The 27,149-nt window shown below is 31.8% G+C and overlaps 1 protein-coding gene across 1 annotated transcript; it reads right to left on the bottom strand.

Annotated features, from left to right (window-relative positions):
* Positions 1-1,638: 1,638 nt before the first annotated feature.
* LOC134257111 (uncharacterized) lies at positions 1,639-14,840 on the bottom strand. Its single transcript, XM_062739752.1, has 16 exons — positions 14,728-14,840; positions 11,920-11,967; positions 11,522-11,608; positions 9,854-9,940; positions 9,471-9,578; positions 8,778-8,901; positions 8,285-8,400; positions 7,878-7,981; positions 7,645-7,742; positions 7,296-7,430; positions 6,425-6,550; positions 6,167-6,243; positions 5,935-6,058; positions 2,680-2,846; positions 2,180-2,250; positions 1,639-1,801 (listed from the first exon to the last, which is right to left on the bottom strand). Exons 1-15 carry the CDS (start codon positions 14,800-14,802, stop codon positions 2,182-2,184), a joined length of 1,545 nt encoding a protein of 514 aa, XP_062595736.1. The 5' UTR covers positions 14,803-14,840; the 3' UTR covers positions 1,639-1,801; positions 2,180-2,181.
* Positions 14,841-27,149: the final 12,309 nt, after the last annotated feature.

Here is a 27,149-nt window from a genome sequence, read left to right on the forward strand (position 1 = left end):
ATGTAACAATTTTAAGAACGGCGTCATAAAATATTGCGACGTCACGCTTGACGTCGTAAAATATAGATCCGGTATAAAGAGCAGAAAAACAAAATTATAAGGATTTAAAAAATATTTCTGCAATTCGATTTTAGCAATCTGATACAGATTGTGGTACAATTTACTCTATTATTTAGCGAGATATATTCGTAAAATGCCTTATTGTTATTATTTTTTTTTTCATTTCAAAAAGAGACATATTAAGTAACATAATGAAATTTTTGCTCATTTTTCTCTCACAATATCCACATAGAAAATCCCCATCTGTCTTTAACAAGAATGAAATAACTGTTTTCTTTTCATAATCAAGTAGGACTGTGATAAATTACTAATTTGCGTCTACAAATTAGGATAAAAGATCTTTACTCACCAGTTAAATGCTTTAAACGTACAAAAACACTCGTTTTGTAGGATAAAAGAGAAACTCGGCAAAGCAACATGTGATCAGGATTTCTAAGGATTCTTTTTGATTGATCTGTGTCTTTTGTTTCTATACCAGCTACTTCAACATTTACATGAATAATAGAAAAGAAACAAATACAATATTAGCTTATCTTTTTGCAGGCTGTTGTAAAGGACATTGAGCATAGGCTTTTTCTTAAGAATAAATAACACAAACTTTTTTCAGAAATCAGCAATATTTCTCATAGATTTACATTTAAATTGGTAACCTGAATAATGTTTACCAAGTATAATGGGAAAATTGTGTAAGATTTTGTCATTAGGTTAAAAAATTATACTAAATTTATATTGAATTATACAGAAGGCAAAAAAGTCTCATATCTAAGCACCAAGGAAAACCTGCGATATCTTTATATTTTAGGGATTTATTATTTATGTCATTTCAAATCAAAGTCATTCAAGAAATATAATTATATCAATCCATGCATCCATTTTTTGTGTGTTAAGTACCATTAAACAGACAACGAGTTACATTTACATATTTTTTTTTGTTTATATATTATTTCTGATTAATAATCCTCTAAATGAAAATCAAAATTAAAACTAAATTCTTACAAGTCAGTATCAGAATATTCAGTATTCAAGCTCAAAAGTTCATTCAAACAAAACAAATCAGGAACCGAGCAAACAGGGACCACTCTTACATTAGACTTGGGATTAGGTGCTATGGGGTAGTTAACATCCCCTGCCAATCGGCTTCGCTTGCCGTGTCCTGAAAATGGTCAGTCTGTATTTACCCTAATGATAGATTGTACCGGGGTATTTCCTGAAAGCTCTTTTTATCGACCATAGAAATTGCAAAATGATGACTTTAAACGAGATTGAAGATATTCTTTTTCACCAATTATTTAAAAGCTTTTCTCGTTTTAGAAATTTGTTCATATTAGAACATGCTCTTTAGTATAAAATCAACTGAGAGACATAACGCTAATGCAGATAATAAGGGAATTTTGATACAATGACATCGTCAGCAAATATAACCCATTATTAAGTAAAATGATGATGAATGTTTAGGCCATGATTTCCACACTGAATTGTTTATGGATTTTTCTGTTTTTCCCGAACATTTTTAAAATATGTAAATGTCCCCTCCTTTATAGATAAAAAAATTAGACGATGAAATAACAATAGTACAAATACAGAGCAATGAGCAAGCATATTTTATTAACATTAAAAATCTGGATGAATATTATTTTACAGACAATTTCAATTTCTAAAGAAAGTCATATACATATGAATGAAGTTATTGAATTTCTTTATATCCGTCTTCTATGTAAAGGATCTCTTGTCACAATGTCGCCTGTAGAAGTAAAAAATTGGTATAATATTAGAATATATGAGTTTTCTTAGACTTAATGCTTGATATATCCAATATATATAATCTAGTCAATATACTTACGAAAAAATTAACATAATTTTTTTTTTCTCATTTATGATGTGATCACAAAAATTGCAATTATAGCACCGACTGTCTTTATGCATTGTTCATCACTTGCGCAAATGAGGAATTCACCAGAAAAAAAGTATTATTAAAAATTATTTGAGAAAAAATGTTAATTTCAAGAATCCAAAGCATTGAATTTGTCTTTTTGCAAATATTAAAACAGGGATTTAAACATAGATTTAAAAAAGAATGAAGGATAAACCTGATGGATATCATATTCGAAATCCTTCTCACCTTCAGTATTCTATCTTGACATCGTCAATGCCAACCAAGGAGTATGAGCTCAGATCAGCTTGGAAGTAAAACTGAAAAAGAAATGGGTTCATAACTGAAGGAAATCAATAATTTTGAAGTCGAACTACATTGTTCCTTCATCAATGAATTGTTCCGTACACTTGACAAAGTGAAGTGAAATAATATTCTGGTGATAGCAATGCTGTTACGTGTTTTTGATGTGAAGGTAAATATAACGAACAATGATCGATTTAATAAAAATCTTTGAACATAAAGAAAATATAAAGAGAGCACAAAACACCGACCCCTGGAACTTTCAGAGGTAGGATCAGGTTCCTAGGAGGAATAAGCATCCCCTGTTGCCAAGTTCAACGGTCACAACCGTGTGACAATCTTGTGGGTGTATCTCCACCAGACACACCGACAAACGGTTGACAAAAACCTACCAACCCAAATAAAGTGCAGATATTGATTTCAATGCATTTCGAAATTATCCTTACGTATGTGTTTTTCCCGGCGGGTATGCTCACGCTCCAGGTTTGCCAGGAACCATTGCTGTTATAATATGAAAAAGGCCTTGTATAATCCTTCCCGTCCTGTTTGTACACAAAGGAAATCCTGGCAGCTCCCACTGTCCTATACTGGAATGTCACTTTGATGGCTTTATCTGAAAAGAGGGGGGGGTGACATATCTACTTCAATTTCATCAAATTGAAACGGCAAATTTACGTTTCATCAACGAAACAAAAATATACCCTTTGCCTATGACATATTTTGACTAGTAGTTATTCCCTTTAGCCGCCATCTTGTAGGGCAAAGGGTCCGTGTATACAAAAATCGTTCTTGGAAATTTGGATTTTGAACATTTATTAAGTTAAATCTAAAATATCCACTGAAAAAAATTTTAAAACCTGTTTGAAAATTTGAAAATTTAGATTTTTGAACTAAAATATTAATTTTCAATATACCAAATCAGTTTGAGTTTTTAAAAGTTAGATATTTGAACTTATATGTTAACATTCTAAAACTCTAAATCATTTTTAAAAACTTGAATTGTTAAGTGTTTCAGGGACCCTTAAACATTTAAAATTCAAATTTCCAAAAACCAATTTTATATTTCAAACTTTTGAGTTTTTAATCTACCGTTTGTTTAGAAAGTTTACGCTTAACAATCTGAAGTTCAGTACAGTTTTACGACTTTTGATATTTCAAAATTCACTTCAAACTTCTAAATTTCAATTTTCAAAACGTTTTAGGACGATTTTCACCTTAGTTTGGACTTTCAGTAGGGCGTGGCATTCTCGGCGCTACGTAATAGCGAATACTTGTAGATTCTCATTGGTTAAGAAATTAATAATATCAGGAACTTTAGATTGTTGTTGACAACGATGAGACGACTTATGCCCCACCTCTGTTCCGTGAGAGAACTTTTAATTGGCTAGTTACTACACCAGTTGACATTCGGCCGAATTTCTGTCCTATGTATATTTCAACAGTCAAGGAAAGCTGTGGAAATTTCAGAAGCTAATTAGTGAATTTACCTCTTTGAGCAACCAATTTTAATTACGCATGCAAGAAATATATAGGGGAAATATTTACAGTCTTAAAATTATGAATTAATATAGGCTATAACAAACGTATATTTTAGTGTTACGTTTACTTCATACGTAACATAAATCAGTTTATACCGTGCTTTAGGACTTAAGTTTAAAACTTAAGACCGTAACTAGAAGCGTGCTAAGATTTGACAATCTTAGCAAAACTTAGGCGGTCGGAAGAGGTGGCTTAAGTATATCTTAACTTTCTTATACATCTATTCAAAACTATTTTATGCTGATTTTCGGTGTTAATGCATTCCTCTATTCATATTATGCATTAAAGAAAATAATTATTCCTATGAAATACTATTTTGAGAACATTTAAAATTCTTAAGGTGGGTGAGAGAGAGAGAGAGAGAGAGAGAGAGAGAGAGAGAGAGAGAGAGAGAGAGAGAGAGAGAGATCCCCTGAAACAAATCCACTCTTGATGAAATTGTGAATAATTATAATTACTGCAGTCTTTGCTTGCTGACATTTTATATTTCAAACTTTTTTAGAGTTTTTTTAATCTACCGTTTCTTGTCCTGTCTACGAGAATAACAAAGCAAGTGAACATTTGTCAAAACAAAAGAACAATAAACGGTAACTGAAAACTGTCGGGGGATAAACAAAGTTACATTTACAATGAACCACAGATCACCGTTTTGTGACCACTCAGTATTTTTACTTAATCAAATATGCGGTGTATTTTATAACAAATTAAATTATTCAAAACAAAATCTAATCGTTAACTTAGGCATATATATTTAATTAAAACACCATTTTGTAGCAATATATTGGAAAAACATATATATAGCGTGATTCATAAGAAATATTTTGAACACAAGTTTGACTTAGCTAAGACCTTGCTAAGTTCGCTTTATGTTATAGCGAATGCTTGTAGATTCAGGTCTACGGTTGTGGTTAAGTCAAAAATTAATAATATAACAAATTGAACTTTAAATTGTTGTTTGCACAATATGACGGCTTTCAAAATTGTACACTACATTTATTAGACCAATGCTCGAATACGCTTCTGTTGTATGGGATGGGTGCTCTGAACAAGATTCTGAAAAGCTGGAAAAAGTACAACTAGCTGCGGCTAGAATTGTCACCGGACTTCCTATCTTTGCATCTACTGAAACACTTTATTTAGAAAGAGAACTTTAAAATTGGCTATGCAAAAATTATGTTCAAAATACACCTGTTGAATATTTAAATAATATTGTACCAAACAAGCATGAAAATGTATCAAAATACAATGCAATAAAGAACAGTTCATTATTCCAAGATGTATATTTCAAAAAGTCATTTGTGCCAGAGTGAAACAATGAATTTGTAAATTTCAGAAGCCATCTCTAATTAGCTTGAATTTACCTACACAAACATACTTCATACTAAACTAAGACACAATTTTACTTTATTATGATCTATATAAACGCAATATATATTGTTCCTGTGGAAAATATGTTTATCATTATTTTTTTGCTTGTAAAATTATGCTAGAAACAATCTTTTTAATGCTTGAAGAATTGGTTACAACTGAACTAATTTACGTATATTGACAGAGATTTGCCTGTAAAAATATTAATATTTTTGCTGCTGTCCATAGATTTATTACTGAAACATGTAGATTTTAAATGATTTGTAACAAATTGAACTTGAAAATATTATAATTATTATATTTTAATGTATTTTTTGCATAACACATGAAATAATCTTATTTCCAATCCATTTGACCCAATAAAATATGTCAAAACAAAACATATGACGGCTATGGGTAATAACTCCTAGGCAAAATATGGCAGAAGAAAAGGGTCTATACTGGAGGAAAATGCTATAACATCACATAATACTGTTCCTCACTATGTTATCGCAACACGTTCGTTTTTAGAGACAGCTGTCTGCTATGAATGAATGAGACGGAATTTTCGCGAGCGGTTGTAATTATTATACATAATTCTTAGCATCAAAAATATTCACTAGAATATTTTTTTTCACGAGCTGGCAGACTTGTGTATTTAAGCTAAAATAAAGTTATGGCGATTAAAGTGATTTACAGTATTTACACAACTGTTAGTGTGTATCATCTGTTTGCATGTTATGTTGCTTTTTCTATTGTTTTGTTGTCTTTAACAACTACAACAGGAAACGCTCATTAGCATATTGAACACTCACCTGGAAGGTAATTTGAAAACAGGTAAGCATACTGTGTGTTAGCTGTGTACCCGGCAAAAGCTGCAGCAAATACATTCCCTTCTGGTGCTCGTACCATCACGCCATTCATATTAAAAGAGTTATACTACAAAACGCACAAAACCTTTTAAGAATAATTTGTCATACTTCATTTCAAACATGATTTCTTAGTTATTCTTGAATGAATCGAAAATATGAAATATTGAAAACACACCCTTTTAAAATCGACATCGTTATCGTTGTAGTTAGTGAGACACATTGAGGTTTCAAAACCACACATATCGCTGTTAGCTGAAAATAGAATGATATAAATATGGTATTACATCATTTTAAATTCACTGTTCAACTCAAAGGAAAAAAGGGAAAACGATTTTGCGAAACTAACTTCATTACAAAATTGTACATGTATATTATTTTTTATTATAATGTTTACAGTTAGTAGATACAATTTTTACTAGTACTCCTTTTTTACTTTGTGTAGCCGGTGTCTGGCATGTAGAACCCGACCAAGACGATGTACACTGACAACTATACGTAGAACCAATGTCTGAGCAGGTACCACCATTCTGACACGGGTTAGGGGAACAGTTAGAGGACTCTGTAATGATACAAGATCAATTTATCAGCCACCCTCTCATTAAATCAAAATTAATTTAATAAGCACGTTGTATCTTTAACTTGATCTCTATTAAAGATTGAAAAAAAATCATTTGAGCAGACTAATATACTAAAAAAATGGTTGTATAGTGCATAAGTTTTAGGGAGGATAAAGATAAAATATTAAATATGTTTAGCATAATACAGTCAATGAAGATCAAGGTCATTCACCAAAGTGTTCGTTTTTTCTGTATGGAGACTATGTCTTTGTAAACTGTTTTGTAGAACTAAATTGAAATTTATAGATATATTCATTATTCCATCAATCTTCATCTTCTAATTACTAGTATACTCCTATGGTTTGGTTTTATTTATCTACAGTACGACTGGAAAGAATTTAATATATAAAGAGAATTATTAAAGTGCGCTTCATCTCCATTAAAATCTTATTGCAAAAGGAATCATATGGCAAAAATGCACTATATTTCGATTTATTGATTTATTTTTGGCGGAATTTCTTCTTTAATTCAATTATCCATCATAACAAATGAAGTGTATCAAAATATTTCAAGAAAGTAAAGAACTTTAAAAAAAAAAAATAAAATGAAGAGTATACAGATTAATTAAATTTTATATTTAAGAGGGGGGAAAGTAGTACATGTGATAAATTAAAAAAAATTGCTTGATAGAATATTAAAAAGTACTTTATAAATAGTATCTGTAATGCAATGAAAGCTGACTATTACCTTGTGTCTCACACGTGCTTCCGGTCCATCCACTCGTACATTGACAAACTGCGGTCCCGGAACTGGAACTGCAAGTGCCGCCATTTTTGCATGGATTTGTTGAACAGGGGTTGGTCCCTGTGCCACCTGATCCACCTAAAAATAGCAGCTTGTTAAAGTCTTTTAAAAAGCGTGTGTACTGTATAAATTTGAACTGGAATATTCATTCAGTAATTAATTTATTCATGCATATAAAAATAATAAAAATGTGTATACCCAAGTACTACTTGATTATAGACAAACCGCACGTGGTCAATATGTATTAATTAATGTATTCAAAATACGGGTCCTTATCTATTTGTTTTCCTACCAGATTTGCTGCACAGTTTGTTGGAACATTTGTATCCAGACGGACAACTACTACACGTTGTTCCACTGGAATAGGGTCTCCCTCCATTTACATTGCCTCTGTAAGGATCGAACAAAAATAGTTTTATCTTTAAATGCCCTTATGTTTCAATTATCAATTTATTGAATTCATTGCAAATCATAAAACACAACATCATTTATCCGTAAATAGGATTTGAAAGATTTAATTCATACCCAGGGCCATAGTTGCATACAACCAAATATCCTCTTCCAAAATTCGTAACAGAGTTGCAATATTGTTTAGCACATCCAACGTATTCAGAATTTGCCCAGACAACCTAAAATCCAAGAATTAAAAAGTTAAAGTTTTGTGATGATAAAAGAAAATATACATTTACTATCGCCTCATATTCTTGTAAAGCCCATGTTCGTTTATCAATACCGGTACTTAAACGCTGCTTAATAATCCACTTATTTTATCCCTGGAGTTGTTGTTCATGAGTGAAACATTCATCAGTAATATATATTTAACGTACTTTATATCGCTTCTTATAGAGAGAGGAAAAATTCTCAAGAAATAACACCTTAAATTTTTTTGTTTAGTGTCAACATCGACAAAAAGTGGTGTTTGTTTTTTATACCTGGGTATAGTGGCCACACCCCCAATCGCTGTTGGGATCACAGTAGTTGTTGGCGAATGAGTAGTCGTTCTTCTCGTTGTCCCAGCTTGTCACTGCAGTATCGGGTGATATATTCCCTGAAAATTTACAGAAATGTATCCTTTTGTGGAAATGTCTATCAAATTCTCTTGGTAATTAAAGTACTTTTACTTGCGTTTATTTGTTTCAAAAGTTATAGGCATCTTTAAGCCGTAACATGTGTCACAGATTTGGAAAATTTTATATGTATATATCTAAACACTTTATTTTTCTTTTCGATGTCAACAATTTTGGAGAATGTGACAGTACATTTAATGCTACTACAAGATCATAAAATGTAACTCTTTCTTATGAATCAGGAATTTGCATCAACTCACAGGTTTTGTTCTTTTGGGGCTTACAGTTGAAGACCTTTCTGAGACAGTACTCGCTCATTCTAACAGTCCCTTTACTTGTCTACATTCATTATATGTACCTGAGTTAACATACAGATTTTCGCCAACATAATATGGCATTCCATCGGATCTTTGTTGGTTGTGAGCAAAGATGCATTTTTGGGCGTAACTTCTGGCAAGGTTTTCAAGGTCTGTGCTCCAAAGCTGTCAAAGTATTATTCACTACACTTGTACATCGCTTTAATATTTTTAGACATAAAAGTTGTTCATTTCGAGGTTTCATCATCATATACATTCATACATAAAATAACATTTTCAGGGTAAAGTCAGAGATTATCGTTAAGAATTATCGGGACACCTCCACTTTCTTCTACCGGTCAAAATGAGAGAGAATTGTACGTTGTAGGCGTGGTCAGCATCTCAATGTCAACTCAAAATCAAAATGGTCATTTTCAAACAAATATCTGTATTCATGCTCAGTGATATAGAATTATAGGTAATAATTTTATGATTTCCCTAAATATAGCAGTGTTTTACTTTATTGTTTTCATGTTGCATTTGAACTAACTTGGAGTCATCGTCAAATATAAAGCCGATGCCAGTATTCCGTTACTTTATTTGAATTACAAAATTATTCTATCATGTACCACTAATATTGTCTAGCATGATAACGGTTAAAGGATGTTTTTTGCGCCCGGATCGGTAGATATGTTAAAATCAAATCAAATACAGTAGTTTAAAGACAATGACGTATTGCAGGTCTTTTCTCTCACCATTTCTTTCATGTTTGTTGCTGTGGGACTGACGATCCGCCGCTTGGCGTTGTGAGAGTCTAAGAACTCCTGTGCCTCTGTAGACAGCGCCTTCTTCTCCACGGAATGCTACACGGATGTTAAAACAAAAAAATCTTTTTCAAGTTCTATTGACACACTTTTGTAAAATAAAATTTCATGACCCAAATGAGATCTGCATATTCAAAGCAAATGAAGGCAATGTTTGCTTTTGATATTTATTGGTTTTTAGCTTTAAATAAGTAAATAATCAATGAAGAGATTTTTTTTCATTATTTATATTATATTCATTTATCTAATTATGATATACTTTAATATTCAAGTTGGAGATTTCCATTCATAAAGGTAGCATGTCTTTTTCTTACCGCCGGTGCCATATCAGCAGGTTTAATTTCCCTGCCATCCATTAATCTTGCGGAGTTTCCTCGTCTGTTCAATTCTGTTTTCGCTTCCTGTAAGCACGATCATAAAACGTCTTCTATTAAATATTATTGAAATAGGATGAGACAAAAATATACCTAGCTATGTATAAATATAATTGTTGCACCATGATAAACAATTATTTTCCATATTATCAATACTTTAAAAATTCTAACATTTCCAATATTTTACTGAGCTTTAAAGAATTGATGTTGGACTGTTGGATGAGATATAGGACTGCTATGTTACGATTCACATTTTAAACTGTAAAGGTGGTTTCATTCTTGTTTGCATTCCTGTATTCGACGGAATTGACCGAGTTAAATCCATGCAGGTGTACGAAATTTACATCGATCAAAAACAGGGAAACCAGCATAAAATATGTCAAAAAAAAAGAAAAGAAACTAGAGGTACAGTGAACACAGGGGTCACTAAATGATAGGCCCCGCCTCCCATATGATTATACGGCAAAGTCAATGTTTTGCTCTGGGAGACCCGAAAGAAGTGTCAGATCAAAATGAAAGTTTCTTTAAATTTTATTTAGTGTGTTATAGAAGAAATTCGGATAAGAGATAGGTACCCTTCAATATTTTAGAAAGAATGGCAGTGTCAATGTTTTGCTATGGAAAATCAGAAATATGTGTCCAATTAAAAATTTAAAAAGGGGGTGCACAATAGCACTCTATAGCAGTGATTCTTTGAAAGTCTCATTATAAATTCCATGCAGAGGTATAAGGGAGTTGCTAATAAGTACCCCAAAGCGTGACAGACGGACGAGCGAATATCCAGATCACTATATACCCTCCTGTTTTTCAAGTGGGGGAGTTGTATACAAAGTATCAGAAGATACATTTATTTATTTGACTGGGTTTTAGGCCAACATGCGCTTTTTAGACCCAAGGACTTAACTGCTTCCAAAATCCGTTAGTCCTAAGGAAAACAGCTTGGTTCGAGGGTCGACAAAATGCATTTTGCCCCCAAAAACAGTCAATAAATGTTTTGTTATCCCTCTTATTTTTATTACGTCCTGTATCTTGTGTTATGTTACCGTGATGTAAATTCCCTTTGCCAGTACTGAGGTTAAGCTCAATTTATTACGTCTGTCGACCCCAAATGATTGCAGTTGACATGAAACTGATCCCGCCCATTGTATGACGTAAGCGGTCCAAAATCTCAGGTTCAATCTCTCACTCCGCGGTCAAACATTGATTTTTTTATGAATGCTAAGTAAAGCATTGGAAATGTAAGAATATACATAGACACATTTTTAAAGGTATGACAAAAACAATACTTGACTGTGTTCTCTGGAAGAATGCGTTACTCTGATCCCTCGATCTAGCTCTACCCTAACTATTTGCCTTCGGCCTAACATCCTTGGACAACCAGTTTGATCTTTTGGTATGAGAAAATGCATGTTGCTTTCGACTTAAGTTAAATAATGTATGAAATAAAGACATGTTCATATCATGTTGAACATTTCGTGCGTTCCAGGTTGTTTTTTTTTTATTTCTTGGTACCTGCTTTCTTCTAAATCACCTTTTTGTATGAAGAAATATATTGTAATAATTATCATGGCTAAAACGATAATAGATGTCTTAAAATATAATTTTCACCTCTTGTGTTGCTAGTTTGAATGAAATTCCTTCTTCTGTGGCTTTCTTGCTGTCGTCTGAAGGAAAGTTCCTCTTAAGAAGCCTTAGCTACAATATAAAGATAGCTTTAGTAATATATACGAACATTCTTTAACTTTTCTATTTTAAATTTGATGATTATATTCTTAATTTTTGAAATAATACAACATGAGACCCTGGGAACAAAATAATCGTTTTGTACTCTTACTCAGATCCATCTTTTTTTACTCTAGAATGTCTTTTGAAACAAAACAAAAAAACAATTTTATCAATAAATACCCCACTGTTTATGTACATGTAGTTTTTAAACTGTTAGACAAGAATACGGTAGGTAAAAATAAAAAAAAATGAAATATGTTATAAATATATCTCTAAAATACCAGCTCCAAAATTTTCTCTCTTTTATTCATTGACTTTTCCTCTGCATTCTGTAAAAGAAATAATGACCTTGTTACAGATCATTGAAACATTGAAAAGACGTACACTAGAATCTGTAATATATCTGTACAAAAGTGCTTGCCTCCGAATGGTCACTAGTTACCTTGAAGCTTTATATATATCTTTACGTTAAGTCATACATTGGACATACGGTTCACCGATACGGGTATTACAATAGAACAATACACTTTATCTATAGGAGTATATATATATATATATATATATATATATATATATATATATATATATATATATATATATATATATATATATATATATATAAAATACTAAATCGTAAAATAAAAAATATATATTTATTTTACTAATATATATATATATATATATATATATATATATATATATATATATATATATATATATATATATATATATATATATATATATATATATATATATATATATATATATATATATATATATATATATATATATATATATATATATATAAAAGTAAAAAATACATATTTATTTTACTAAGGATTTTTGGCATCGAAGTGAAAATCAAATTCCGAACCCTAATTGCACATCTGCAGGATGAATTTGAAATTTTGAAAGGAAGAAGACACTGTAACAGATCTATGATGATTTAATAATATCAAAACATTCTTTAGAAGATTTGGGTATCAGGATGTTATTCGACCCTCATTTTGGCCACACAGAGAAACTGAAAATTCTAAAACCTTCTTGCACATTTATTGGATACCCCTGCTCATGTGCATCTAGCAGTCAAACGATTAGCGGTATAACTGGACAAATAAGAAGTGAAACTGTTTCCAAAATACTTTTTTTTGTACTTTGGATCATGGGTTAAGGCCCACTTATGTAAGTTGCTTTTATACGTTATTCATTACAATGTATATTTGAAATGCTTATCTTTCCCCCAGAAAATTTCTGGCTTCATTATTAATATGATAATTGTGAATGGTTGTTTATAAAAGTATGTTGAATGGATTGAGTGAAAAACCATTATCATCAAATCAATGGAGCATATTAATATTTACCAATTTCATGCTCTAATGAACAGGTATAGGTATCAATAGTTCAGGGGATATATTTAGAAAACTGTTAGGAACACTTGAAACCTCTCTCTCTCTCTCTCTCTCTCTCTCTCTCTCTCTCTCTCTCTCTGTTTTATAATAAGTATACATACATCCTTGTTGCTCAAATGACCATGAAATCATTAAATTTTTCAGATGATTATCAAACTGCCAGCTGCGATGTCAGAAAAATAATCGAGCTGGTATGGTTAAAGGTTGTTTATTGAAACAAGACAATTTGAACAAGAAAAATTCTATTATAAATGTTTTCTCTCTTTTTTGTGAAAATTTATTTCTGAAAAGACAAATAGTAAGCAAAGACGGGACTAATTGATTTTTTTAAATTAAAAAGAAATATAAAAAAAAACTTGTTAATAAAGCTACTTCACTAATGAAGAAAATTTTTTATCAACTTTTTAAAAAAATGCAATTTTACATGTAATATTCTTTTATCTTGCAATGTTTACCAAAGTAAAAAAAAATCATAGAGACAACTAGTCATGTATTTTTAATCGGTGTTTGTGTGTTATAAAGAGGTTGAACGCCTCACCTTATTTTATCTTTGTCACCTTAGAGAGATCAAAGAATAATGTTCAAACTGACTCGAAGAAAACTTTTCTTTTTCTGAACTTTTATGCATCTGTAGGCTTTTACAGCTTTCATTTAGGTTTTCAATCATCTCAGCATCTTCTTTTACATGTTAATGTAAACGCCTTTTGCTAATGAGTTACACACAACCATTAGAAAAGACATGGGGTATATTAATTTTAGAAAAGACACGGGGTATATTAATTTCTTTTAATGTTACACCTGGCAAGCCACGAAGGAATTTTTAAAAAGGTAATTTTTATCCTACCCGTGATCGTATCTCTCTTGAATTGTCTTAACCTTTGTGAACTTGATAAAGCAGATAGTCTTAGGCCTTAGGATACTTATTATTTTCCCTGTCCAAAATCTTGTATATATATTTAGATTGAACAATACGAGTACAAGTCTAGTTCAATGAACGGACGCCTCTTCGGTTTCCCATCTTTGAGAACCTTTGAGAACTGTCTCTGAACGATCCAAAATGCTCATAATTACTTATGATAATAGTGTACGTACACGTTATAATGGTCTTTCAAGGGGAACATGCTGAACCTATTTATATTTAATTAAGAAAAATATTTAAATTCTGTGAATTTGATTAAACTGCGTCATCATAAGAAAAAAGGGGTTATATTGATGTAAACTTTAAAATTTTCGCATTTCAGAATCTAGGTATACTCATTAAATTTCAGATATGAACAATTTTCTTTGTGAAGAAAATGTGCATGCATGCAAAACTAAAGATATTTGATAACTTTTTACGATTGCTTGAAATATGAATAAAAAGAATTAACAAAGCACTAATCTTTTTTCGACCGAATAAACCAAATATTCTTAAACTTCCTGCAAAATACTTTGTTTCAAAGAATACTGTCATTCATTTAATACATACCAAACATGTATTAACTTATAAAAGTATTAATTGAATAGTAACAGGTTATCCTCCATTCGTTATTTTCATATGTTACAAACATTAAAAAGAATTAATTTAAGTATATCCCTTACTTTTGTAAAAAATTCATTTTATTTTTTTGTAAGCTGCATACTGATAATTTGTTCAAAAAAATATTAAGAATTTAAAAACAAAAAAAACAAAAAGCATACCTTCTTATCAATGTACATTGCTGTTACCATCTGCACAGCGCAGACGACAGAGAACAAGATTATCAATCTCTTCATGCTGATTGACGGAACTCACTGAATCTGACGGGTAGCTTTTCAGATGGTATTTATATTTCCTCGGAGTCGGACGTATTTCACGCTTCAGTGCTGTATTTTCTTCTTAAACTTTCGATATGCTATTTTTATTCTAAAATCTTGTTTATTATCATTCTTTGCCAATATTTTTTTTATGTGTTTGTTTTTGATTGGTTTTCTTTTTTACTATTTTTTTAAATACTATTTTTTACTCTTTTACTGATACATTTTTATGTATATTTAACTGACACTAACGCGAATGCATTTCACATAGAGAAATAAAAAAGACGTTTTAGCATTTTTTTTACGAATAAATTGACTTATGTGGAATTGCTATGATCTTCAAAGAAACATTATCCTGAAAATGAATGTCTAATGCAGATCTACTACATATACACGCCTAGGTGCAACTTATCAATGTGAGCCAACCCTATGCCCCACGGGTCAGAAATAGTTATATCGAAAAATGAAAAATCAGAATGATCTGGCAAACCAGATGGAAAAACTTTGTCTTTTTCCCCTTTTTTTTTTTTTAAAAAAATACGCAATAAAATGCAAAGAGAACAGTTATCCAGCTCAGACATCCATTGAATTAATGAAATAATCTGGGAATAGAGTAAGCACGGACCTCTAAAAACAGCAGGGGTGGATTCAGGTGCCAGATAGGAGTCAGCATCCCCTGTAAACCGGTCAAACCCGCCGCGTGATCCTTCGTCACGATCAGTCAATCAGATAAAATCCTTAGACATTCCAAGAGTAAAAAGAATGACATAATTATTTGTATGAAAAGGGCAATCAACATTCAACTAAATGTTGGAATAAATTAGTTGACAAGCTCTTTGTATTGACCATTGCATTTTCAATTTGTATTGTCAAATGAGACAGTTGATATCTTGGTTTCATCAACTTATTTGTTAATAACATGCATCGTTTTACAAATTGTTATAAATTGTCCGTATGTAGAGGATGTTCTTGTGTATATAATCAACTGAGAGACATTACATGTAACTGCATGTATGATTGTTAAGGGCATTTTGCTATTAAATGGAGAAGTTGTAGAGATAAAAGTTGGTGTCATCGGGTTTATCATAAAGTTTTGATGTTACCAATACAGTGCATTTCTAATGAAATATCTAATCATGTCTGAATCGGGAGGGGGATCAAAGGGGTATATATCGTTCAACGTAGAAATGCAAATAAATATTGTTTGTGTGAATCAGAAAATTTTTGTACATGCCATTTAATAACATGACCAAGACACATTCTGAATATAGACTTAATAAAACGGAAAAATAATTTTAACCATGGTGATTTCAATGTCAGTAGGACGCGTAGGACAAAGCAAGTTTATTTTCCCAACCATGCCTCTGGCAGGACATTAACAGGAATGAGCGATGCTACACTCCTTTGAAAGGGTCTTCTCTGCGATATCGTAATTGTCCGGTAAATGTTTATCTTAACGCCATTTAAATAATATCGCGAAAATTGATTAAGATAAGATATAGATCCATGCCTTTCAAGTGTTTAAATTTGTATTTTATTATAATATGCTATCAAAATTTTTAATCTACCCTTTCGTCTCACTAAATCAGAGATGATAACAGAATTCTTTATACTACTTGAACAATACCGGTATGCCATAGTCCTCGTCTTTCTATGTAAGGCTCATTAGTCATTATCATAAACGAAATTAAGAAGATGGTTATAATTCTTCCTCTAGAAATCCATCTTATTTTCCAGATGTATTTAAGCAAGTGACATTTAAGGCTAATTATGGAAATTGGGAGGGTATATAGTTTTAGGGATATCCGTCCGTCTGTACGTCCTTTCGTAGAATCTTTGTTACATAGTGCCATTGTGACCAACCATTTTACTTTTTGATTCGACACATATCTTGGGGTTTTAACGTAACAAAACATGGACATTGCCGTTCTTTCTATAATATTGAATCTTGCCCATTTCTTATATGCAATCCTACTATACTGCTGAATAATTAATGATACTTTCACAAATTCTTTACTACATAATACCATAGTTCACCTCCTATTATACTTTTTGATCTACAATTATTTTTGGGTCTCCCAGGGCCAAACATGGACTTTGCCATTTTAATCAAATGGAAGGCGGGGTATCATTTATTAACATCAGTGCTTACAGTACCTCTAGTTACATCATGTCATTGTGCACCTCCTATTTAACTTATTGATCACTTTTTAGTTCAGATGGTATTGTTAATGGATACTTTTTTGATCGATCATTTGTTGTTATTTTTTCTTAAGATTCGATAGAAGACTCTCATAGATGTGAATGATCAAGAATAATATTTTACTTTTTCCTCTTAACAGATTTGGAGTGATGAACTTTATACAATCGCTCTTAATTACAGTATGCTGAACAATGTTTATTCAGTCATAATTCACAAAGATCAAGCCAGTCACAAACGTTTTCATATGTTGGACAAAATTTAAACATGGGAGCTTTTAGTTTTTTTCAAATCCTCAAAAATGTATAAAACTAAGTAAATTAGAGTTACGTGTAATTCATTCTTTTTATCCTAATTTATTACAAATCATTAAAAGTCCTATTTTTCATATTTGTTAATTTTAATTTTTTTTTAATCAGCAATCGATGGCGTTGGGTTATGTACGAAAGCCCAGAAGGCTCATTCGAGATTCGAGATTCAACATACGAGATTCGAAATACGAGTTTCGAGATTCAATATCCAAACTGACCAATCAAAAGCGGATTCAACATTTGATTACTCCCCTTTATTATGTTTTTACTATCAAGAAATCGTTTAAAATAATTATAACCAATGGGTCATTTGATTAAATTACAATGCAAAAAAGAGTGTTTTATATATATTAGAAGGAAATTTAATAATTATTGGATTTTTGCAGCAAGATATACTTCAATTTATATTATAGCTTCTTAAATATTAAATAGATTACATGTATCAGGAGTATATATACTTTTGTATTATCTTCTACACTTATTTTTTTTTGTATTTCCGCGCATAAGAAAAACCACAGGTACTTGTGGACAGGACCCCCACCCCCCTCCCCCCCCCCCCCCCCCCCCCCTCGATATTCAATACCAGGGCTTACTGGACATTTTTTTTTAACAAATTATATTTATTACACTAATTAATGTGTACAATACGAAAACATCACGAGCGTAAAACCCAATCGTTTAACCAAAAAAAACCCACTATACATTACCCCACCCCACTATACAAGAGAGGTGTCATTTAAGGAGAAAATGTGGGATTATTACGAGATGCAGAGTCAATCCGATAGCATGGACTAAGACAGAAATATATGTAGAGATAGTTAATTTTAATCAACATTTTAAGTTAAAATAAATGCATGGTTTTATACCTAGAAATAGCAGCGGGCGTACAACGTAAACAAACTGGAGTGCTTGTGGCATATTTTCTCTCTTATAATTTATAGTGGGGTATTTTTTGTGTTGAGCGATTATTCTGGGTTTTTACGATTTTTTTGAACACACGATGAATAAGTGTATTAGATATATGTTGTGAAAAAAAGTCCAATAAGCCCTGGGGTTGAATATCGAGGTGGGGGGGGGGGGTGCCCTGTCCACAAGTACATTTGGTTTTCTTATGCGGGGAAATACATAAAAATTAAGTTTAGAAGACAATACAAATATATATATATATATATATATACTCATGATATAAGTAATCTTTTTAATATTTAAGAAGCTATAATATAGATTGAAGTATATCCTTCTGATCAAAAATCCAAAAATTATTAAAATTTCCTTCTAAAATATATTACACACTTTCTTGCATTGTAATATAATTAAATGACCCATTTGTTATAATTATTTTAAACGATTTCTTCATAGTAAAAACATAATAAAGGAGAGTAATCAAATGTTGAACCCACTTTTGATTGGCTAGTTTGGATCTTGAATTTCGAATCTCGAATTTCGAATCTCGTACTTTGAAACTCGCTTCTGATTGGTTAGTTTGGATCTTGAATCTCGAAACTCGAATTTCGAATCTCGAATTTCGAATCTCGTACTTTGAAACTCGAATCTCGAATGAGCCTTCTGGGCTTTCGTAGTTATGGGATGAAGAAAAGTCATTATTTCTTGCTTTAATTTTTTTTTAGAGGAACTAGGATTTGATTTTATATAGCAATAAACCTATATCACGTGCATATGAAGTTTTACGTCTCGGTCCCAATTCATTTGATTACGCAATTACATGCTCTACCTACAAACACTTACTAAAAAGAGAAAAGTTATGAAAAAAGATATTTTTAGTCTCGTTTAAAGTCACATTTCACAGATTTTATGGTAGATACAATGACTATGTCATTAAAAACATTAAGTTATTGCAGTCTAGCAAGGTTGCACGATCTAGATCTACTCTACCTAAACCACAGATTCCTAAACTTCACATAATCTTTACAAAGGTACATTGCACTACCAAGACTTTATCTTCATTCCTTATATAAATTTTAACCTTATGTAAAAGAGGAACTTTACACGTACTTGGACAAGCACATTAATATTTAAGAGCATTTAGATTAAGATTTTTAAAAAAATCTTAAAGAAACAAACTTTCTTTAAAATTCTTTTTAAAAGTCAAAATCAATATTTTTAAATATTTTTAAAGGTAAATTACATCAAAAAATACTATTTTTTCACTTTATACACTCATTCCTCATAATATATAGATTAAAAACTATGCATTTTGATAGCATTGACAACTACATGTACGTCTTCTTTAAAATAAATCGGAAATATTCGGTATCTCATGATTGGATTATTTAAATTAATTTGATAAAACTCATTTTCATTCTACACACTATTACTCTGTAGATCATATTAAAAGGATTCTGGAGAGCCTCCTTGGCAATATTTATTGTCTTATTTGGCATTATTTAGTCTTTGGAGACAAGATTTTCCAACGAAATATCGAAATTGCGATTTGTACTGCTTAGACTTCTTTTTTAGCCAATCTGTTTTTATATTTTATTTATTCTAAATTTCTACATGGGTGAAAGAAAGCACTTGCTTTAGCGTTTTATCAATTAACAGTGGTAAATTCCATTCATATGTTGATTTAATATTTCCCAGTGAAAAGAATACAGAGGCTTCAATATATTATCTGTTACACGTATTGGATGTTTTACTGACTATAGACAATAAGAGTCTGATTACAACTAAATTTTATAACAAATGCGAGTTCAGCTTTTCCATTGTCAACTTTCCTTTAATTACTTAGCAATATCGGCTAACACCTGCACGCGTAGTTAACATCTCCCAACGTGTTCGATACTCAAGATCATGCTATTAATACGTACAATCGATTTTTTTCACTGTCAGGCTACTGATAGGTAAGCTGATGTTGAAGAGATGTCAATAACCTCGATTAAAGACAGCATGTAGCAGATTTTATGATCATTAAGATTATTTTGTTATTCATATAGCCTTATCGTTGGGTCGTATTTTAGATGACCAGCTGTTTCAAACCAATTGAAACCTTTGTTTTTATACTAAATTTGATTGGAATATTAGTACACGGGGCCCACAGCGAATGTGAAAGTTTTACAAACGATGTTTACACCTTGTTTACTCATTTTTTCCTGGATCGGCTGAACAAAATTCAACCACGTTTAAAATGTATATATGGGTATAAAGATGAATTATGAATTTCATTGTGTCCGCTTCATAGATACCGGAGACATTAGACCAAACCAAAAAAATGAAAGCTCAATTCTCTAACATTCATATCTCTTAAATCTCATTCTCAATCAAATTTTTGGCATAATTTAAGAGGGAGTTTATTACAAACGTGAAATAACATTATCATAGCCCTCAGAATTCTACCTCCAGGATGGTGTTTAGCTGGTCAAATATAAAACATATTGCATTACATTGTATAAAACTAATTAGATTTTCACTAATAATCATGAAACAGGCAATGTGTTGCACTACTATAAATCGTTTTTATTAATTTTAACGCATAACCCGGACATAGGTCTGGGAACCTGATATTACTCATCTTTTATCATATTGCAATATTCATGGCCAATGGTGGTTTAGATACTAAAAAATATATTACGTCTGTATTTATTTGCGTAAAAACTCTGAATTTGTAAATCAGACTACATCAATTTTTAAGTATCTAATGTAAATCTAATTAAGTTTTTATATGTATATATATGTATGTAAAATACTTTACAACTGTAAAAAAATCATTACTCATGTAACAGTCATGTACGTATGACTGGAAAATTTTATTGAATGAATAACATCATCATGAATAGCGACAAACCCTTTGAAACTGAGCAGATCCGTTTTTTTTCCGAAAGCTTAGAGAAATGACCATGCTTATTATAACCCTCCTCCGCTTGAAAAATGGGAGGGTATACACTGTATAGTGTTGGGGATGTCCGTCCGTCTGTGCGTCCGTCTGTTATAATCTTAGCGGTACACATCTCTTATCCACAACTAGTCATATATCACTGAATGAAATTTTATGAGACTTCACAAAATTTGTGTTACATAGTGCCACTGTAAACTACTTTTTCACTTTTTGATCCAACACATATTTCGGGTTTCCCATAGTTATTGCAAAACATGGACACTGCTATTTTTTCTATGATAATGAAGGGTACCCGTCTTTTATCCGCAACTCCTCCTATACCACTGAATAAAATTTCATGACACTTTTACAGATTCTTTATTACGAAATGCTATTGTTAGCCTCCTATTTTGCTTTTTGATCTGACACCTATTTCGGGTCTCCCAGAGCAAAAAACATTGACTGTGCCATTATAATTATATGGGAGCGGTAAGTGGGTATCATTTAGCGAGTCCAACGCTCACAGGACCTCTAGTTTTAAGTGGTTTCTTTGCTAAGACAATACATGTAGTTAAACAAATGAGTTTTTTCCATGATAGGGATATCTTAATTAGAATTTTTTCTTCTCTAAAAAAGATGTTATAATAACAGCTTTTTAATTTTTTTATGATAAATTGTGTGCCTGAATCCTGATTGAGGGACCCTTGTAAATATCAAAAAAGTGAATTGATACAAAACAAAAAAGAAGAATTAGAAGGTCTGGAATTAAGTCCACACTAGTGTTCTGGGAGCTACATCCCGTTTGAAACTTCATATGATGATAACCTGTTGTATGCATGTAAATGTACTGGTAAATAATTTTTCGTGAAATTCTTTTTTTATTTTATATACGTACAACCTCAAGTTTTCGCAATTTTCTTTCGTTAAATATAGGAAGCAGATGCCATGGTTTTGAGATGTACGCTACATAACTGTACTGGATACTGCGTTGAATGATCCAGGAGAAGAGAAAACTTTTTAATAACAGATTACCACAGATTATGTTTCCCTCGGAGTAAAAAATATACATATGGAATAATTGAGAATGCAATATCACTTAAGTAAGGATTATAAAAACAGATTTTAAATGTTACTATCACAACGATTAGGATTAAGCTAGCAAAGCATATCTTTTTTAAGCATGCAATTACATTCTAATATGAAACGTAGTTTGAACGTTGTATTGTGACCAGAGCTATTATACGATATCACCTCCTCGCACTAAGAGCAGGCAAATAATCATCAAACTGCGTACATATTTTTAAAAACAATTTTCACACACATAGGCATTTGAACGGTTTTGGTAAACAATAGTTTAAATGGATAAATTTAAATAATTTTTATGAGATTTTTTTTATTTTAAATGTCCAGTCCATAGATGAAAACTATTTTTGTGTATCTCCATTAATTTATCTTTCATGAACTGGCTGTGCCTTGGTACATTTTTGTTCAATCTGAAAACATATATTTTACATTTAATTTGAATTACATTTTATTATATTTTATGAACAATAATAATAAACTGCGTTTTTTTCATCTACAAAGGCATTTGGTAATGCCGTTATCCCCAAAGCGCATGTTACCCTCTAACTCTGTCAATAACTATATAATATTGAAGGGAACTCATCTCTTAATTGACCGCAACTCCTCCTAGACCACTGAATAAATTTTAAAGATACTTTCACCGATTCTATATTGCATAATGCCATTGTGAACCTCTTATTTTGTACTTTTTTTTGTTCTAACAGTTTTTTAGGCCTCCCAGAACAAATTAGAGGTATTGTGTGTAAAGAGCTTATTAAATTATACCCCCGGCTGTCATATGATTTTAATGACAAAGTCCCGGTTTTGCTCTTGGAGACCCCAAATAAGTGTCGAATCTAAAAGAAAAAATACGGAGTGCACAAGTGCATTATGTAATAAAGAGGTTGTAAAAAAAATCATTAAATTTTAATTAGTAATATAGGAAGAGTTGCGGATAAGAGATGGGTACCCTTCAATATAATAGAAAAAATGGCAGCGTTAATGTTTTGCTCTGGAAAACCCAAAATATATGTGTCCGATCAAAAAGTAAAATAGGAGGTGCATAATGGCAATATATAACAAAGATTCTGTGAAAGTCTCATTAAATTTCATTCAGTGGCAAAAGAGGAGTTGCGGATAAGAGATACTGTAGGTACCCCAAAGCGTATAACAGACGGACGGACGGACGTACAAACAGCTAGACGGACAGACACCCGATTACTTTAATGATTCTTTCACAGATTCTTTATTACATAATGTCATTGTGACCATCTATTTTACTTTTCGATCTGACACTTATTTTGGGTCTCCAAGAGCAAAAACAGGGACTTGGTCATTATAATCATATGGGAGCCGGGGGGGGGGGTATCAATTAGTGAGCTCTTTGCTCACGGTACATCTAGTTTTATTTAAAATGAATTATTTCATCAAGACAATGAAAAAACTAGAGGTACAGTGAGGAACAGTCTCACTAGAGGATAACCCAGCTCCCCAAATGATTATAATGACAAAGTCCCTGTTTTGCTCTTGGAGATAATAAATAAGTGTCGGATCAAAAGGTAAAAAAGGAAGATGCACAGTGGCATTACGTAATAAAGAACCTGTGAAAATATCATTAAATTTTATTTAGTGATAAAGGAGGTGTTGCGGATAAGAGAAGGGTACTCTTCAATATTATAGAAAAAATGGCAGTGTCAATGTTTTGCTCTGGAAAACCAAAAATATATGTGTCCGATCAAAAAAGAAAATAGGAGGTGCACAATGACAATATATAGCAAAGATTTTGTGAAAGTCTCATTAAATTTCATTCAGTGGTAAAAGAGGAGTTGCAAATGAGATGGGTACCCCAAAGTGTAACAGCTAGACGAACAGATGGACGGACGTACAAACAGACGGACGGACTTCCCGATTAATATATATGTATACCCTCCCGCTTTTCAAGGCGGGGGGGTGGTATATAAAAAAAGGAGGTCACAATGGCACTGTGTAACAAATGTAACAAAGGTTCTGTGATTCTTATAACTCCAACTTGAAAAGTGGGATGTAATACAAGGATCGGGATGTCCGTCCGTCTGTACGTCCGTTTGTCAGTATGATACACTTTGGGATATCCATCTTTTATCCGCAACTCCTCTTATAACACTGAATGACATTTAATGAGACTTTCACAGATTTTTTTTACATAATGCCATTGTGCATCTCTTATTTTATTTTTTTATTTGACACTTATTTTGAGTTTCCCAAACCGCAACACCAACTCTCCAGTATTGTCAATCTCGTGATGTGTGCAGAGTAAACATTTTGAACACACCCGGTAAAACGTGAACAGTTAACAAATATATGAATAAAAGACACCATATTCTGTTTACAAACACGTATTGTTATAAGAAAATTGTTGATCTCATTGGGTTCTAAGAACATTTACAAGTGTAAGTTTAGAAGAAAATTATTTTGAGAATAAACTTAGAAATTTAAATTGTAAACAATGTGTTCAGGTCCCTAGAAGAAGTCATCAACAATATCTATCAAATTTTGTTGACGTCTTCCTATTATAAAAGACGTCATATTGATGTAGTGGTAAGATACTACTTTTCAGCCCAAACTTCTTGTTATCAACAGCATTTCTTCAATTAATATTTTTAAAAAACAAATTTTGTACCTCCCCGTCCACGTCAGAATCTAATCTATTCCATCTCGCTCCAGGATACACTTTTTCATATTTTTTCTATCAATCTCTAAACATGTTATCATCTTTTTCGGGAAACATTGTGGACAAAAAAATTACACAGCCTTGGGTAATTCAGAAATCATCATGTCAGTTTTCTGAATATTTGATTATAATTTTTATGAAATGAGAAACACGAGACTTAAAATTATTCAAATCGATGACTTCTTGTGACCCAAGGCCCTTAGTGAGGGTCTGTTTGAAGTCAGGTGCCAGGTCGGGACAATTTCTTGGGTGGATGATAAATACAACAGATACTAGTAATATATGTTCTTTCTTCTGTTAAATGTAGCTTTTTGCACAGATTGTGCACAACTTCTTTTTAAATATTACGACGTAGTGCATCTACGTAAAATTAACAAATGCTTTTATAAGTTAAATATTTTGTCTTCATGTCTGGAGAATTTTCACATTCTTTTAATTATTCCATAGGTAGATATATTAATTTTCAGCTGCCACACCTTAAAAAAATCACCCGTAACAAATAATGAAAGCATTTTATATTATAAATGCTATATATATTAAATATTTTAAGAATACTGTCGTACATTTGTAATATTAATAATGAATGCTCGTCAGTACGGGGGAATTAGAGCTATATTTGGTCATCTGTGCAGCACAATTATCTGATTCCCAAAGTAATCCGTTGTTTCTATTGCCCAGCAAGTATCAATTAAACCACTGCATTCTATAAAAGTTCAGAATTCCCTGCTAAAAAAATAAAAGGTTAAAAATAAAAATCGATGCTACGGTCCTGCGATGTGTACAAAAATGTATCTCATTAAATTATTGCAATCTACTAGTATAAGCTCAGAATGCCTAATGTGAAATTACATGTTCACATCTACTTTTTGGGAAAGTGGGTTAAATTTACATAGCATTTTTTGCGCATTTTCAGGAGAAAATGTGAAGGAGGTTGGTTCCTGTTATCAAAAGTATTGAGAGTTTGTTGTCAAGCATATTTTTAGAATCTACACACATAGTTTAATTTAAAAAAATCAAATTAAAATATGGGATCAGTGCGCTTCTTTCAGCACTAGGGAGCAATTAAGTTGACCTTTTTGCAGTTTAATTACTCTAACATATAAATCAATTTTCAAAGTTTTTTCCTTTAATATGTTTTATCCAAATGCAGTATTGGATTAAACACGGTCTTTTTCATCTTAAATAGTCACATTAAAATTTGATTGATTGATCGTATACTGTTTAACGTCCCTCTACAGAATATTTCACTGATATGGAGACGTCACCATTGCCGGTGAAGGGCTGCAAATTTAGGCCTATGCTCGGCACTCAGGGCCATTGAGCAGGGAGGGATCTTTATCGTGCCACACCTGCTGTGACACAGGGCCTCGGTTTTTACGGTCTCATCCGAAGGACCGCCCCATTTAGTCGCCTTTTACGACAAGCAAGGGGTACTGAGTACCTATTCTAACCCGGATCCCCACGGGGCCATTAAAATTTGTGACATCAAAAAAGTTTCAAATAACTTCGCATAGTCAATTATTTGACCTTTCTCCAATCAGAAATGTTGCTGCTGTTAAAAATTTAAAAAGCAATAAAATCATTTAGGGAACCCCAATCCTTCAACTGGCGTCGGAATTTCATAAATATTATGTATGGCACGTCAAATTCACAAAAATGAGCTAAACATAGTTTCACAGTCGATAAACTAGGTTTATCGGTTGTAAACTATAGTTTACGGACTGTAAACTATAGTTAATCTATATTTTACATCTGTAAACCATAGTTAACGCGATAATCTATGTTTCACAACCGTAAACTATACTTAATATCTGATAAATACAGGTTCACGATTTGTAAACTATGGTTTACAACTCTTAACTATAGTTAACGATCTGATAAATATAGTTTCACGATTTGTGAAACTATGATAAACAACTCTTAACTATATTTACGATTTTAAATTTATTTTACAAACGTGAATATATGTTTATCAGCAAAATCTGTTGTTAATGCTTTATTACAGACAGATAAACTTAGATTAGCATTCGTAAACTATAGTTTATAACCGTTAAATATAGTTTTACAGATTGAAACTATAGTTAACGAATTGTTAACTATATTTCACGGTTTGTAAACTATAGTTTACAGTCGATAAAAATAGTTAATCAACTGTGAAACTATGTTTAGCTCATTTTTGTGAATTTGGCGTGCCATAATTATGGATTCTAT

This window comes from Saccostrea cucullata, unplaced genomic scaffold (assembly GCF_032062105.1).
Source record: "Saccostrea cucullata isolate Sc308-1 unplaced genomic scaffold, CSIRO_AGI_Scuc_v1 ctg14, whole genome shotgun sequence".
Taxonomy (NCBI): Eukaryota; Metazoa; Mollusca; class Bivalvia; order Ostreida; family Ostreidae; genus Saccostrea; species Saccostrea cuccullata.

Excerpts from the sequence above, each read along its gene's own strand:
- LOC134257111 (XM_062739752.1), bottom strand. The coding sequence starts at position 14,802 with ATGAAGAGATTGATAATCTTGTTCTCTGTCGTCTGCGCTGTGCAGATG. Across the intron at positions 9,579-9,853 it reads CTGCTGATATGGCACCGGCG|CATTCCGTGGAGAAGAAGGC; the intron begins GTAAGAAAAAGA and ends ACATCCGTGTAG. Across the intron at positions 8,902-9,470 it reads CAACAAACATGAAAGAAATG|CTTTGGAGCACAGACCTTGA; the intron begins GTGAGAGAAAAG and ends ATACTTTGACAG.